The sequence below is a fragment of the Grammomys surdaster genome, unplaced genomic scaffold (assembly GCF_004785775.1).
Source record: "Grammomys surdaster isolate TR1022 unplaced genomic scaffold, NIH_TR_1.0 61, whole genome shotgun sequence".
Classification (NCBI taxonomy): Eukaryota; Metazoa; Chordata; class Mammalia; order Rodentia; family Muridae; genus Grammomys; species Grammomys surdaster.
Genome location: NW_021604563.1, coordinates 1,022,785 through 1,038,354, shown reverse-complemented (window position 1 = coordinate 1,038,354; position 15,570 = coordinate 1,022,785). Strand labels below are relative to the sequence as shown.

At 39.4% G+C, this 15,570-nt stretch overlaps 1 protein-coding gene across 6 annotated transcripts in view; it reads left to right on the top strand.

The window, feature by feature from the left end:
• The first annotated feature begins 4,365 nt into the window (after positions 1–4,365).
• Cstf2 (cleavage stimulation factor subunit 2) overlaps positions 4,366–15,570 on the top strand; it is a 27,657-nt gene continuing 16,452 nt past the window's right edge. For all 6 annotated transcript variants that reach the window (XM_028778183.1, XM_028778047.1, XM_028778133.1 and 3 more), the window contains exons 1-8: positions 4,366–4,477; positions 5,624–5,702; positions 5,949–6,118; positions 6,859–6,995; positions 7,472–7,591; positions 7,702–7,839; positions 11,488–11,611; positions 15,039–15,101. In XM_028778183.1, the coding sequence (XP_028634016.1) occupies positions 4,420–4,477; positions 5,624–5,702; positions 5,949–6,118; positions 6,859–6,995; positions 7,472–7,591; positions 7,702–7,839; positions 11,488–11,611; positions 15,039–15,101 (889 nt within the window). In that variant the 5' untranslated portion in view covers positions 4,366–4,419. The remainder of the gene's footprint in view (positions 4,478–5,623; positions 5,703–5,948; positions 6,119–6,858; positions 6,996–7,471; positions 7,592–7,701; positions 7,840–11,487; positions 11,612–15,038; positions 15,102–15,570) is intronic.

The following is a 15,570-nucleotide window of genomic DNA, read 5'->3' as shown; positions in this document are numbered from 1 at the left end:
CTTCTGTTGGAAACTGTTGTATGGCACCAGATATTTAAGGGATAATTTGTAGAGACAGTTTGAGTCTAGTCATCTAAAAGACAATGTCTTCATCACGATGGCCTAGTTCATGTTCCTAGGCCTAGGAATAAACACCTATCCCATTTTCCCAAGTATTTTAATTGTCTGTTAGCCAGTAAAAATGTAGAAACTGCTGTTATCTAAACCAAGGTGCATAAGTTATAAAAATACATAACCAATTGTCTGTTGTGCCCTAATTAACTACATGCAGCTAACCCGCTCCTTTGTCCCTTTATCACTCTGAACTCTGGACCTACTGTCTTAAGAGAATGAACTAAGCCCCTTGAAGGCATGTGGCCTAGATAAGGCTCAGTCTCCAACCGAGTACTCCCTTGATCAACCCATTCTATCAAAATACATTTGGGTAACACTGCACACCCCCAGCCCCCTTGCTTTGTGTTCCAATCCTTTAAAACTGTTGTACAATCTCCCTTCCGGGATGCAGTTCGGATCCTGTACAGGCTGCTTCCCTGAGCACTTAGAAAATAAAGCTTTCATTTTTAAGCTTCTGTATCTGAAGTGAGTTTTCTCGGCTACCACGCTGAACCCAACACTGTAATACTACATATGGTACATTTTCCACAGATGGTTGGTGGTGCACAACAGATTCTGGCTGCCTCAATCTTTTCTTGGTGATTTTCATTCTATGAGCTATCTACTCACCATCAAAAGATCATAGACTTTTACATTATTTTCCCCAAATGGCAATAACATATATTGAGCCATCTAAAATTTCTCAATTACATTAGAAGGGAGTTAAAACAGCATTTAGACAATTTCTTGTGCCAGGAAAAAAACTATCTATAAAATGGGCACAAGAAGCAGTTCTCTAACATAGATCCTAAGGTTGGTCCCCCCCTACACAATGTCTTGTATTTGCCTGCTAAATCTTAAGGCCTCGCATGATCATAATGGATTTTACTTTCATGATTCTAATTTGTTGCACAATAGTAGATGATCTTTCTACAAAAATTTATTATTTTTTTGTTTTATGTGCAAAAGTGTTTGCTTGCATGGATGTTCTTATATCACATGCATGCACGGAGGGCAGGAAAGGACATGTGATCCCCTGGATTGGAACTCCAGACTGTTTTGAGCCACTATGTGGATGTTGAAAATGGAACCTGGGTTCCCTGTAAGAGCAGCAAGATTGCTCAATCATTTCTACAGCCCCAACATAAGTTGATCTTAATATAGAGAAACTACGTGAGCCGACCCAAGACACAAAGACCCTATACAAGCACAATAGTCTCCAGCTGACTCCAGAACAAAGACTCCAAGCACAAGTTTTCATTGCACCATTGCTGGTGTTGTGGGGCCATTTCTTCTGAGATTGAAACATTTTATCCTGCAAGGAAGCTCTGTAAACAGGAAGGCAAGCAACTCCAAATAGCATCAGAAGTCCCCGGAACTGATCACATTCCATAGGTCCCTTCTTCCAAAGAGTAAACAAACCAAGTTCCTGAGTCCTTCTCAGAAGAGCCAAAGTACAAAAAAGGACTCAGATAAACCAGTTACAAAGGAGACTCTGAGACCAGACCAACTGCCTGGAAGACCCAGAAACCAGTCAAACAGCCTGGAAGCAGTTTAGACAAACTACCTGTCCTTTCCAAGTGACTCAGACAAGTGTGTTGTTACATCTCCCCAGGAAAAGTCTTTTCACTCAAAAGCTGGCTCTGAGATGTTACCCCATGCATTGAGAGAAGCTTTTGCATCCAAGACCTGAAGCCAAAATCCCCAGAGCAATAGAGAGCATGGAAACAAGAACCATAGTCTGTGACCACAAAGAAACAAGTTTTGCTGACAATAAAGTGAGCTTGAAAACTGGTTGTCTCTATAGACAACCCACATAAAGCCCACCACATTAATTTCATCCTTGTGAAAAATTAAACTGAGAACCCAGCCATATCCATTCAGACTTCGGACCCAAAAAACTGTGAACTAACAAATGAACATTGTCATAATCTATTGTTCTGTGGAAATACATTGCACAGTGATAAAAAGTTTATCATGTGGTGGTAGTGGCATCTCTTCAACTACCATGGCCAACAGAGTAATGTAACGATCCACAGGAGGTGAAAAGGTTCAACACAACTAATTAGCTGGTGTTGGTTCAAACTTTGAGAGTCTGACATTAGGCAGTTTATTTTAGGCATAAAATAACAGCACAACTTGGTGAAAATTTTCCTAATGATAAATCCCATGTGCACAACAAAACTTAGGACATTACTACATTGAAACTCCTTGTAAAGTACATGCAACATCTTCCATAAAGATAGGTTCTATATTGACCGAGGAAAACAAGCTCACGATAAGGTTCTGGGGGAAGGATCCAGTGTGGTCTCAGTTACACAGTGCAAAAGTCACCAGGCTGTTAACCATGTCCGCTCCCAGCTTCTGAGCAAAACTAGGTTATACATCTTTCCCCTTGAAGAGACAACACTGTATGTTTTCTATTCCTGGTTCCTCTAGTGCTGATTTGTGAACACAACAACCTTGGTAACTCCCACAAAAACAGATACACTAGAACGTGGAGCAAATACAAATATCAGCCTTTATTGGAATTAGCTGCTGTGGTGACTCTTCCTAGTTGTCAACTTGACTATATCTGAAATGAACTACAATCCAGAATTGGAAGGCTCACCTGTGATCCTGATCTTGAGGCATAGTGGCTATGAAAAGCTTAGGCCCAGGCAAAGTAGTACACAACTTTAATCCCAGGAGACTAAGGCAAGTCCCAGATCCATGCGTGGTGGTACACCCCTTTAGTCCAGGCCACATCTTTTGCTGGAGACCTACATAAGGACACTGGAAGAAGGAAAGCTCACTCTTCTTTGCCTGCTTGCCTTGTGGGACTGAGCAACTGCTAGATCCTGGGACTTCCGTTCACAGCTGCTGCAGATCATTGTTGTGGAGTTGGACTACAGATTGTAAGTCAACAACAAATTCCCTTACTGTATAGGAATTATCCATGAGTTCTGTGACTCTCGAGAACCCTGACTAATACAGCTGCATAGTTTTGAGAGAGCTAACGTTGAAGTTACCCATGCAACTGAGCACAGGACATAGCTGTTAGAGCCAATGTCTGTTTTCTCCAGTATAGCTGATGCAACATGTTTCTCAAAGAAATATTGGCATCTGAGGAAGTGAGGGGTTCACTGAGTAGAACTCTGCATCTGACAGTATGTTTGCTGTTTCTGGCTCTTCTTCCAGTAATAGTGCTTCACAAGGCAGCCACACTCCTGTACATTTCCAAATGTCCTCCCTCACAAAGGATAGAGCTGAACAAAGAACATTTAGGTCCAGCTACTACTTAACAATTTACAGATAAAAAAGAATGTATGACTGTACCAAATGTTGTCATAAAACTACTTCATCAACTATATTTCCCAAATTGCATAGCCCTAAGAACCACCAGAGGCACTCGTTGAAAAATGACTCTTCAGTTCAATGTGTAAATCTTACTGTATAGATTGGAGTGGGGGTCCAAAAAAACCCTCTATCCTTAGTTAAGTACTCCAAGCAAATACTTCATCTATATTAGGTAAGAAATCTGCTTAGCCATACGTATTCTTTTAGTGAAAATTCACTACTCCCAACTGTGACTCATGAAAATTCTGATGCTGTGTCTTACAGAGCTGTACATATCTGACTTTGAATAATTCTATTATCTAAGGTATTCTGTAAGTCACATAGTGATTTTAAATGGAATTTCCTCTTTACCAGAAATACATCTTGAGACATGTTCCACAAAGCGCGCGCACGTGTGTGTATATGTGTGTGTGTGCGCGCGCGCGCCTGTGTGTGTATGTGTGTGTGCGCGCGCGCCTGTGTGTGTGTGTGTGTGTGTGTGTGCGGGCGCGCGCGCGCGTGCGTGTGTTCTATGCCTCATATTTAAAGCAGACTCTTCTGATATGGGATGTGTTTCTCTGGAGGGCCTCATACACGCTATGTAAGCACTCTACGAATGAACCATATACCCAGCTCACGTAGTTAATGTTTCTAAATGCTTGTGTGGGCGCCAGAGAAAAACGAAGACAGAGGGAGAAAGGCGTCTGCAAGCTCCAAGACGTCTCATTAGCCTAGCCCCACCCCCGATGACGTACATTGGCTTAGCCCCGCCCCGCGACGCGCCGCTTACGCAGCGTTTCTCGTGCCACAGCCTTTCCTGCAGACTGTTGGCCCTCCCCCGGCCAAACGCTAGGCGGGAACCAAAACGGTGAGGCTCGCAGCAGGATCCGCGGCGCTTTTGGTCCAGGTGCTTCCGGCTCCCACCGGACGGAGGCGGGCTCGGTCGTGGACTCGCTCTCCCACGGAAGTGTGCTTTAGCGCACCGGAAGCCACCTCAGGGGGTGAGCCATGGCGGGTTTGCCAGTTAGAGACCCTGCGGTGGATCGTTCTCTGCGTTCTGTATTCGGTGAGAGGGTTTCGTAGGTGTCTTTGGTCAGGGAGGGACGTCCCCTGAGGTCCCCTATGTGGAGCGGGTGTCGGGAGGGCGTGCGGGTTTGGTGCTGTCCTTTGGCACTGCAGCCTGGCGTACTCGTGGGCAGACGAGATCCCCCGCCCCCGCCCTCGTCGCCCCCCCCCCTCCGGCTCCTAGGTACCAGAGGTTTTCCGCAGTGTGATTCAGGGAGCTAGACTCTAGCGTCTGTCTTTTCTGCGTTTTCTCCTTCATGATTCTCAGTTATTTTTTAGGAGAAAAGGTGCGTGGAAACAGAGCGTCCCTGTTTCGTGCTGGTTCTCCTAGCCCAAAATACAGATTTTATTCTGAAGCCATCGACCCCATATCCACTTCCCGCCCTCTCATAAACGTGTAATATGGCTTGCTTTTTACTTGTAACGTTTCATCCAACCATAGTGGTAGTGGCCACCTGACATCTTGAGGTGGGTTGCGAATGAATGAATGAATGAATGATTAAAGCTCAGGGAGATTTCAGAGGATCGAGACTAAGCAATTCTTAGGGTTTAAATGAGTTATTTCCAAAATACGTGTATTGCGTTTAAAGCACGTTTGAGGCCAGTAGAATTGCTTCAAATTCAAGGCCAGCCTAGGCTACCTCATAAGACCAGCCAGAGCTACATAACAAGACTCTTTCTCAAAACAGAAATAACAAGAAATAAACACTATTTGAAAGAGACATGACAAAATGGTCTCTTCATTGTGAGAATTTTAAAAAGCCTTTAAGCATCCTGTGCTGTATTCATGGCTTTTCCTTCCTAAGTGTATGTATACATGGAAATACAGACATAATCCCCCGACTGTTAGGGGCTTTGAGTAAATACCAATGCTTAAATATTTTATTTTCAGCACAGTTAAGGAAAACCTTTTATTTGTCATATCAATACGAGAACTGTTTGAAAGACACCTTTTTATATTTAGTCTCTGGCTCATTTCCCTTGTTATAAGATCTGAAAAGATAACAGTGGGAGCGGGGGTTTTTAGAGAACGCTGTTCAGTCAGTTATTGTATATGTATTGATGCAGATAGAAAGCCTACTGTTCACTTGCTCACTCAAGAGCTCAGTTACTGTTCCAGAATTTTAATGTGTTGTCTCTTCTTTAGTGGGAAACATTCCTTATGAAGCTACTGAAGAACAACTGAAGGACATCTTCTCTGAGGTTGGGCCTGTTGTTAGTTTCAGGTGAGAACCTGTTTCAAACATCTTCATTGTGAGAGTCTTAAAAAGCACAGATTCTGGGATAGATGCACATGCTGTATAATTCATATCCAGTCTTGCTGGAAAAAATTTCTTTTATTAAAAATGTTTCCAAACCAAGAAAGCAGAGTTAGAAAGGTATCTTACTGTGGACTAAATTAGAACATGGCAGTGTTAGCAGGAAGCCTGTGTGTGTAGCATTTGTTCCTAATACTTGGTTTTGGTCTTCAGATTGGTATATGATAGGGAGACAGGAAAACCAAAGGGTTATGGCTTCTGTGAATACCAAGACCAAGAGACAGCACTTAGTGCCATGCGGAACCTGAATGGGCGTGAATTCAGTGGGAGAGCACTTCGAGTGGATAATGCTGCCAGTGAAAAGAACAAAGAGGAACTGAAGAGTGAGTATAAAGTCAAGCATATGCATTACAAGTTAGTAAAGATGAACAAGTGGAAGCTTTGCATTTTCAGATATTTTAAAAGGTGCTGAGTCGCCGGGCGGTGGTGGCGCACGCCTTTAATCCCAGCACTTGGGAGGCAGAGGCAGGTGGATTTCTGAGTTCGAGGCCAGCCTGGTCTACAGAGTGAGTTCCAGGACAGCCAGGGCTACACAGAGAAACCCTGTCTCAAAAAACCAAAAAAAAAAAAAAAAAGGTGCTGAGGTGATTAGATGAATGAATAGCTTCTAGGACCTGAGGTGCCTGAATGAGGGATGTCTATGTTTAAGAAACTTGGCTTTAGTGATCCTTCTGTTCCTTAGGAGTTCATTTCCAGTTTAAGGGAAATGCAGGTCTACTAAGTTACTTCTCTGTGTTGCCAGATTAGTAACTGGTGGTGGATACTAAAGACATTTCCACAAATTCTCTGTTGAAATTATCACCTTTGTTGGTTTCAGTGCTTTTCTTCTTGAAGTGACTTATCAAAGAAATAAATAACGACATTATCACTGTCATAGCTTTCCACTAAGAACAGAAGATATTCCCTCACTTTCCTTCACAGAAAGGAAATTTTCAAGTGGCTCAGTTCCAGAGAGTTACAAGTTATTGGTTGGTGCTAACAGCAGCCCTAGAAAATAGATACTTGAAATGACTTGGGTTGTTACTTTACCATCCTGACTTTCTTATACTTTCTTCCTAATCAGGCCTTGGCACTGGTGCACCTGTCATAGAGTCACCTTACGGAGAAAGCATCAGCCCTGAGGATGCCCCTGAATCCATTAGCAAAGCAGTTGCCAGTCTTCCACCAGAACAGATGTTTGAGCTGATGAAACAAATGAAGGTGGGAGGAGACATTAGAGTATAAACAATCTTTTACATCAGATTTTCAAGGAGTTAATGGATATAATTTCCTGAGCTTAAATAGTTGATTCTGTAGATACCATTTCTTCCACATTTTGTACACAGGGGTATTTTTATACATAAGTGGACCTGGCCAAACCAGCTGTTTCTGTGTCCTCTGTAGATGTTAAATTGTAGTGTTTTCCCTAAGTGATATTATTACAGTATTATAAATACCTCTTCTTCTTGCTTGCCATGGCCAAAATTGTGCATTCAATGTCAAAATCAGTGCTAAATCACCAACATGATGTCATGTGCCTGTAGTCCCACCTCTTGGGATGCTGAGGCAGAAGGGTCACAGTGAATTAAAAACCAGGATGTGAAACATGAAACACTGCTTAAAAAAGAAAATCGGTAATTCAGAGGGGATGAGATTCTTAGCATTGAATCTGAAGATGAATTTTCTTATCTTCTCAGCTTTGTGTCCAGAATAGTCCCCAGGAAGCAAGAAACATGTTGCTTCAGAATCCACAGCTGGCTTATGCTTTGCTGCAGGCACAGGTAGTGATGAGAATTGTGGATCCTGAGATTGCCCTGGTGAGTGCCTCTGGTTCTTGTATAGAACTAGCAGGTTTATCTTTGGGATAGGAACTGCCTGTTTGGCTTGTTAAACAGACATCTCATAGATATATCTTTTCACTTTTTAGAAAATTCTGCATCGCCAGACAAATATCCCAACGCTGATTTCAGGCAACCCTCAGGCAGTCCATGTTGCAGGGCCTGGCTCAGGACCCAATGTTTCAATGAACCAGCAGAATCCTCAGGCCCCTCAGGCTCAATCTTTGGTAGGGATTTATTCCACAACATTTTTTATCTGTCTTAAAATGTTATTTTCTTTCTAGGAAACTATTGAGAGAAGAAGCAGCAGGAATCGGAGATGGTAATTAAATTTTCAGGCATAAAAGCAATTTCCAGATTGCAGAGCATATGCCACCTGAAAGAATGTAGATTCAGTTCCAAAATAATAAAACAAAGAGATCCTTTCTGTAAACTATTTTCTAATAAGCTAATTTTTGTGGGTGTGTTTACCACTGGTTATCACTTCAGTGTCTTATATGTAATCTCATTTAGTCCTCATAGCAGCAAAATGAGGCAAGCACTCTTACTGTCTTCATTTTCAGCAGTAACAAAGCATGATTGTAATGCTGCAGACCTAAAAAATTGATACATCTAAAGATGACATGTGCAGAAGGTACTTCTAAGTAAACGAGTACTCGCTCATGCTCAAAGATGTCTATTGCTCTATGATAATAGCAAATATTGGAAACATAGGAAATGTTCATTAATGAAAAGTGGAGAAAATTTGGTCTACTTATCCAGTGGGAAAATCTAAGTAAACTACATGTACCAATAGGAATGACTTTTATAAACCTAATGCCATACAGGATTAAGGTAGGCTAGAATATGTGGTATCAACAGAGAGAACTTCTAACACCATGCAGAAAGTAAAAGTACAGAAACCTTTTCTATATGGATGTAGATATCAGCATAAATTCTCAACCTGTTAAGTGAAATGCAAAACTAGTATGATATATGATGATAGATACATTTTAAAGATTTGTTTTATTCTATGTGTATCTTTTGTATGCCTCACACTGTGGGGCTACAGTGTGAGGAGGCTAAACTGGAATTATAAATGATTTTGTATTGCCATGTGAATCCTGGGAACTGAACCATAACCCCCTGCAAGAGAAGCAAGTGTTTTTCTAAACATTGAGCCACCTCTCCAGCCCAAATGTAAACATTTTAAACATGTATAAGAAGTCTGAATAGTCATTTAGGAAGTAGAAAAAAATATATGGTTAACTGAAGAAAATCACACAGATTGTGTATATATCTCTATTTTTCAGAAGCAAAAAAATTTACTATGAATTAGTAAAAAGTCTAACAAACAGAAAAAAACTATCAAAATGAGTAGTGAGCATAAACAGTTCACAAAACTGAAAATAAAGCATACAACCTCAAAATTAAATAAACAAATATAAGCTAAAATGAGCCACCTTTTTTTTTTTTTTTTTACCATTTTCAGATGGGGAGAAGTAAATAATGTGGATTAATCCAATGAATGGTATAGGGCAAGTATTAGTAAAGTAAACATTTTCTTAAGAAATTCAGATAGTAAATTATTTGGCTTTATAAGCTATATGATCTCTATAACAATGATATAATATGTAAAATGTGATTGTATTCTAGTAAAACCTCAAAGCTACTGATAAAAACAGGCACAATGATACATACCTATAATCTCAGCACTTGGAAGGTAAAGGTGGGCAGATCAGAGTTCAGGTTCATCCTTGGCTACCTAGCAAAATTGAAACCAGTCTAGGCTATTTGAGACACTGCCTCACAAAACAAACAGAAAGGCTGGGATCTACAAAATGGTTCAGAAAGTAAAGGTGCTTGCCATCGAGCCTGACAACCTGAGTTCAATCCTTGGGACTCACATTGTGGAAGGAGAGAATATGTTACTGCAAATTGTCCTCCAGTGTGCCATTAGTATACAGACTTGCACAGGAAGGAAGGAAGGAAGGAAGGAAGGAAGGAAGGAAGGAAGGAAGGAAGGAAGGAAGGAAGGAAGGCAGGCTAACAAGATGACTCAGTAGATAAAGGTACTTGTTGCTATGCCTGATGATGAGTTCTATCTCTAGGAGCCACATAGTAGGAAAAGGGAACTTATACAAATTGTCCTCTGATTTATGACTTCCATATGCATGCTGCTATGTATATGCAAACATAAGAAACTTGGGAAAAAACTTATACATAGGGTCTCACTATATAGCTTTGGCTGTTCTGCAACCCACTGTGTAGACCAGGCAGTCCGTTTGGATTAAAGGTATGTGCCACTATGCCTGGCTTGAGAAAAAAATAACTGGTTACAAGTTTAGCCAATTTGGTAGTGCTTACCTTTAATCCTTGTACTTGAGGGGCAGGGGCAGCTGGATTTCTGAGTTTGAGGCCAACCTGTCCTATGTAGAGTTCTAGGACAGCCAGGGCTACATAGAAAGACCCTATCTCAGGAAATAAATAAGAACAAAAAGAAGAGAATTCAGCCAATGAGCAGTAGTTTTCAGCTCCTGTCCTAAATAAGTATTTTGTAGAAATGGAAAGTTAGCTAAGACTAAAAATGCAACTGATGTAAAAGCAGAATCATAAGTGGCAAACTTTGGATGTGAACCTAGTCTAATCTCATAACCTGTTCTAACTACTCCCTGTACAAGTTCCCCCTTTCTCTTTTAATTTTGATTACAGTGAACACATATCTGATTTTTAAAATATCCACACAACTTTAATTACAGTGTTGTGCTATAATTGTTATATTTTTAGTTACTATTGTAAACCTATAAATTGAACCTTGGGGGAAAATAATAATGTATACAGACAAGTTAAAAACTAAAGCTTCAAACATCCACTGATGGTCTTGAAATGTGTCTCTGCAGAAAACAAGGTGCTAATATATTTCACTCTCTTCCTCTCCCATCACCACTCACAGTGATGAGTTTAGGCATGAACATGTGAACCAATCACAATTCCTTTAGATTCATGCTATTTTGGACCTCTGTGTCACACTGTACACAGACTGCAGATGTACAGAAAGAGTAGGGTCATAATGAACTCAGACTCTAAACTTTGTTTTTGGTGTGCATGCGTTTGATTTTTTTGGAACTGTTTTGATTCTTTACAGTTCTTTACATTCCAAAGACATGCATAGTTCTCTAGGGAATGCCCCATGAAAAATTTCATTCCCTTTCTCTCAGGCAGTTTAATTTATCATTAAAAAGTTCACTACTACCCCAAAAAAAGCTATACCCAAGGACAGAAGTTATTAAAACTTGAACAAATGAAAATGCTTTTTTATCTTAAAAATGTAGAATATCAGCAAGTTTTTTTGAAGTCTCAGTCCTTTTTGTGTCCTGGGTATTAAGGCATTTTTTTTCAGGTTTTCTTTTTTGTCTTTCTCACCATTTATCCAGTTTACATCCCAGTAACAGCCCCCCTCTCTTCCCGGTCCCCCCTCACATAGCCCCTTTCCCCCCTCCCCTTGTCTGAGAAGGGGAGGACCCCCTGGGTACCAATCCACCCTGGCACATCAAGTCACTATAATAAGGCATTTTTAAAATATTGTTACGCACCAATTAGTGAAGTCAAGAGTGGGTTATTTGCTGCCTTGCCACATGAACAAGACATGATTATCCGTCTCTATATTATGCATATGCTCTATCTTAACTGCTCTCACATAAACAGGCTCAAGATACTACAATTTGCTTCTGTGGGATTCAGAATATGTGATAAAACTGTTTTAGAAGACATGTCATACAAAAAAGGATGTTTGGCAGACGATTGCAACTACCAACATTAAGAGAAACTTAAGGCCATAGACTAAATATTTTGAGTCTCTGCAGAGACATGCTCATACTTGTTTTTCTCTTGATCAGGGTGGGATGCATGTCAATGGCGCACCTCCTATGATGCAAGCTTCTATGCCAGGTGGAGTTCCAGCCCCAGTGCAGATGACAGCTGCTGTAGCAGGACCTGGCCCTGGTTCCTTAGCCCCTGCAGGTAACTTGCAGTTAGAGTCTTTACCATTTTGTTACTTTGCTGAAGTTTTATAGTCGTAACTGCTGAAGTGCAGCCAATTATTTAACAATAGGATCTTGGTATAAAATAAATGTATAGCTATAACATGTATTCTAGGCTGAGGAAACTAGGTGATCTCTTCTTTTATATAGTTTTTAAGACAAGATCTTGCTCTATAGCTGGGACTGGCCTCAAACGTGAAGTCCCCCTATTTGAACTACCCACGTGCTTTGATTAGAGGCATATGCCACCAGTCTTGACTGAATAAACTGTTAAGTGAGATAAGTGTGCTACTCGCACACTTGGATATCCTAACAGTGGCAAACGGCCATAGACATTGCTAAATATCCGTTCTCGGTTTCTGTACTTACATTGTCATGAAATACTAACATGCAGGTTATTGGTCAGTACCTTCTCTGGACATGATGAATAACCTTGTCCTTGTGAATAAAAAACAGCTATATATGCAGATATTCAAGCTGAATATACACATCTTCAAGGACTAATGGGATCAACAAGTTCCATTATTTAGAAAAAGCCACATATCTTTTGGCTGCAGAATACATTCCCCCTACTCCAAATGTCCATGGAACCCTTATAAAGAAGACCACATGCTTAGCCATAAGTTAAATTTAACAAAAGGCAGTGGAGATTTTTTATAGATCACATTGTCTGATTTTAAACCATTAAAATTAGAAATAAATAATTAAAAGGTGAGTGGGAGGAAATCTTGCCTTGGAAAATTAAAGAACATACTGTAGCTATTTAAAGAGGAAATAAAAATTATAAATAGTGTAAATTAAAACAAAAAAATAAATATTTAGGGCTGGAAAGATGGCTCAGTGGTTAAGAACACTGACTGCTCTTCCAGAGGTCCTGAGTTCAATTCCCAGCAACCACATGGTGGCTCACAACCATCTGTAATGGGATCTAGTGCCCTCTTCTGGTGAGTAATGGTGAATACCTAAAATAAATCCTGAAAATAAATAAATAAATATTTATATTTCATACAAACAAGTATGAGAAATAGTAAAGGTAGTACATAAAGGAAAAATGAATATTCTCAAATACCCATGTAACCAAAAACAGAATTCCATACTAGCTCTAGTTAATTAGAAAATAATAAACCACAAGACACCTAAAAGAGGAAATTAATGCAGATGGGGGTATAGCTCAGTGTTAAAGCACTTATTTACAATATGCAAAAAGCCCCATGTTCAGTCCCTAGCACCAGACAGAGAAATATTGTTATCAAAACAATGTCCCCCCAAAAGAACCAAAAGACAAAAATTGAGCATACTTTTCATAGAATGTTTTGGAGTTTATAGTATTTATATTTGTGAATTCATTAAAACTTCATGGGGATTTTTGAGTTGTCCTACAGATCTCTTTGAAAATTGGTAAGAAGAGGGAAAACAACTTACAGAAAAGTACAGGAAGAAACTATTTTAAGAGCTTCATAGAAAAGCAAAGCCAGATGGCCAATACAGCAACCTCATTTATAGTAACAATAAAGTGCCACTTACACCCCTCAGTTCCAAGTTTCAAAGAAGAGGACAATATTTGTAAAGAAATTTGTTCTTATACATCACTGGTAGAAACAGGATGGTTTTCAGCCTTTCAAGAAAGTAGAATAACATGAAAGATTTATACATTCTGACCACCAGTTTCACCACTGGAGATTTAGTCTTTAAAAATAAAAGGTATTATGTGATGATTTCTTTATGTGGGAAATTATGCTCATAATGCCTTCTGCTGCCTTTTCCTCAGACCTTTGTATTGTGTTGGTGGTTGGTCTGTATTTAGTGGAATGGAACATTATTTACAAGAGAAGCTTGGAAATCATTTAGCAGTTGTATTCAGACTTTAATCTGTGTTAGAATCACCTGAAGGGCCTATAAAATGCAGATTGATAGTCCCTGCTGCCAAACTATAATTTAACAAGTTTGAGGTTCAGAACCTGCGAATTTTCAAGTTTTGCATTTTTTGTTGTTGTTGTTATTGATACTGATATGGCTTGTCTAGCTGGGGTCCACTTTCTGAGGATTGCTATTTAGAACAACTTGTTCATCTTACAGATAAGGAAGCCAGGATTATAGACTTTTATTGAGTCACTTGCTCAGAATCACAGGTATATAATATAATAGCAAGAGCTGGGATAGCATCCAGTTCTTTGGGTATTTAATCTATAACTTTCAGTGCTTAGTATGCTCAATCAAATAGGGACAATGTGATATGTACTTTCTAATTTGAGGAAGTATTAATGAACTACAAACAAATCTGCTTGCCTTTTGTCCCCATGCAGCAGCATATCTAATTTCTTTGAGGAAAAGAGAATTATTGCTATGTTTAAGAGACCAGACAGGGATTTGTAGTGTGTGGTTATTCTTTATATAGTAGTCATCATACCCCATCTGCTTAATATAGACCATAAGTTCTCAACTCCGTTAAATCCAGCATACCCTTTTTGTAACAGGTATTTTGCGTGGCTTTACTTTCCTGAAATGTAGTACACAAATGATACTTTTGTAACATGACTTCAAAAAATTTAACACCCTAATTGTAATACACATGAAAAGTAAAAGAAATTTAACTTATTAAAAAGTAATATTTAAATGTCCATGTATGGGTAGAAAACAAAATAGGTGTTTACATCTGTCCCTTGAGTGTAAAAACTAAAAATGTAGACAGTTACAGTGATGTTTGCTTTGATAATTCAAACACCACAAGGACTATTGATGTCGTTTTCCTAAATAGTGAAAAATCATATTAAAAATTTTAAAACAAATTGCAGTCTCCATTAATTTACTCAGTAATTGCATTTCTGGAAAAGTCAGTGAATATATACTAAAATAGTGCATATAACTTCTGTGTTTACAAATAAAACAGACTCAGACTCTAGGTTGAGATGACAACAGACAGCTTTTCCTTTGTATGAATGTTTAGTGAGACATTTGAATATTTTATCAGACACAAGATCAACCTTGATTTTGTAGAATTGTATCATACTTTGTAGGGCACCTAGTATTCCTGACACCATCTCATTCAGTGCATCTATGTCCCCAAAGGTTTTGTCAACTAAATATACCCATACATTTATAAAATATCCTATGAGTGATGCTGCCTTCCATAAGAGGAGGCTTGTAGGTAAGAGGTGTTACTTTCTTGTATTAAAGGGATTTCTGCTAAAATTTTGTTAATTGTGATGAAACATTCCTTCTGAACTCACTTGTCACTGAAGTGTGACATACTTGAACTGTTGCTCGTGGCATTGTTGAATGGTAGTCCTCATCTTCCATCAGAGCTTTCTCCTTGTGGGGAAAAGAGATGACATTTGTAAACTCAGCCACTGTTGTTGGTTTTTTCTACAGGCCCAATTTATGTTTTTTCCCTGCCCTTTATTTTCTAGGAGTCATGCAAGCCCAAGTTGGAATGCAAGGAGCTGGACCAGTGCCCATGGAACGAGGACAAGGTAAATATTAATATAGACTAGACATGGAAATGTTTCATATCTGCACTGTCTAATGTGTCAGCCACTAATCACCAGTGGCAATTTAAAGATTAAGTTAATTAAAATTAAGTTCAAATTAATCATAAAAGCCAAATACTCTTTCCTGGGCACAGTGATTATACTCTAGGTGTTCAGTAGCCACATGTGCTAATGAAGACCACACTGGACATTGCAGAAGTAGAATGTTTCTATATTTACCAAACTTCTGTTGGTTCAGACTTTCCATAGGAGATCCAGCGCCTAACTCTACAAGATTTGTGATGAGGCAAATGTATACTTTGTTTCCTGATAGTCTGTGGGCATGGTCTCACTCAATTTGTGAATAGATATTTACTTTGTAAGAAATTTAAATAATGAGCATTTAGTATATGATCGGGTCTGTAGATAACAAGATGTAAATCCCATAACAAACTGGGAGGAACGCAGAGGT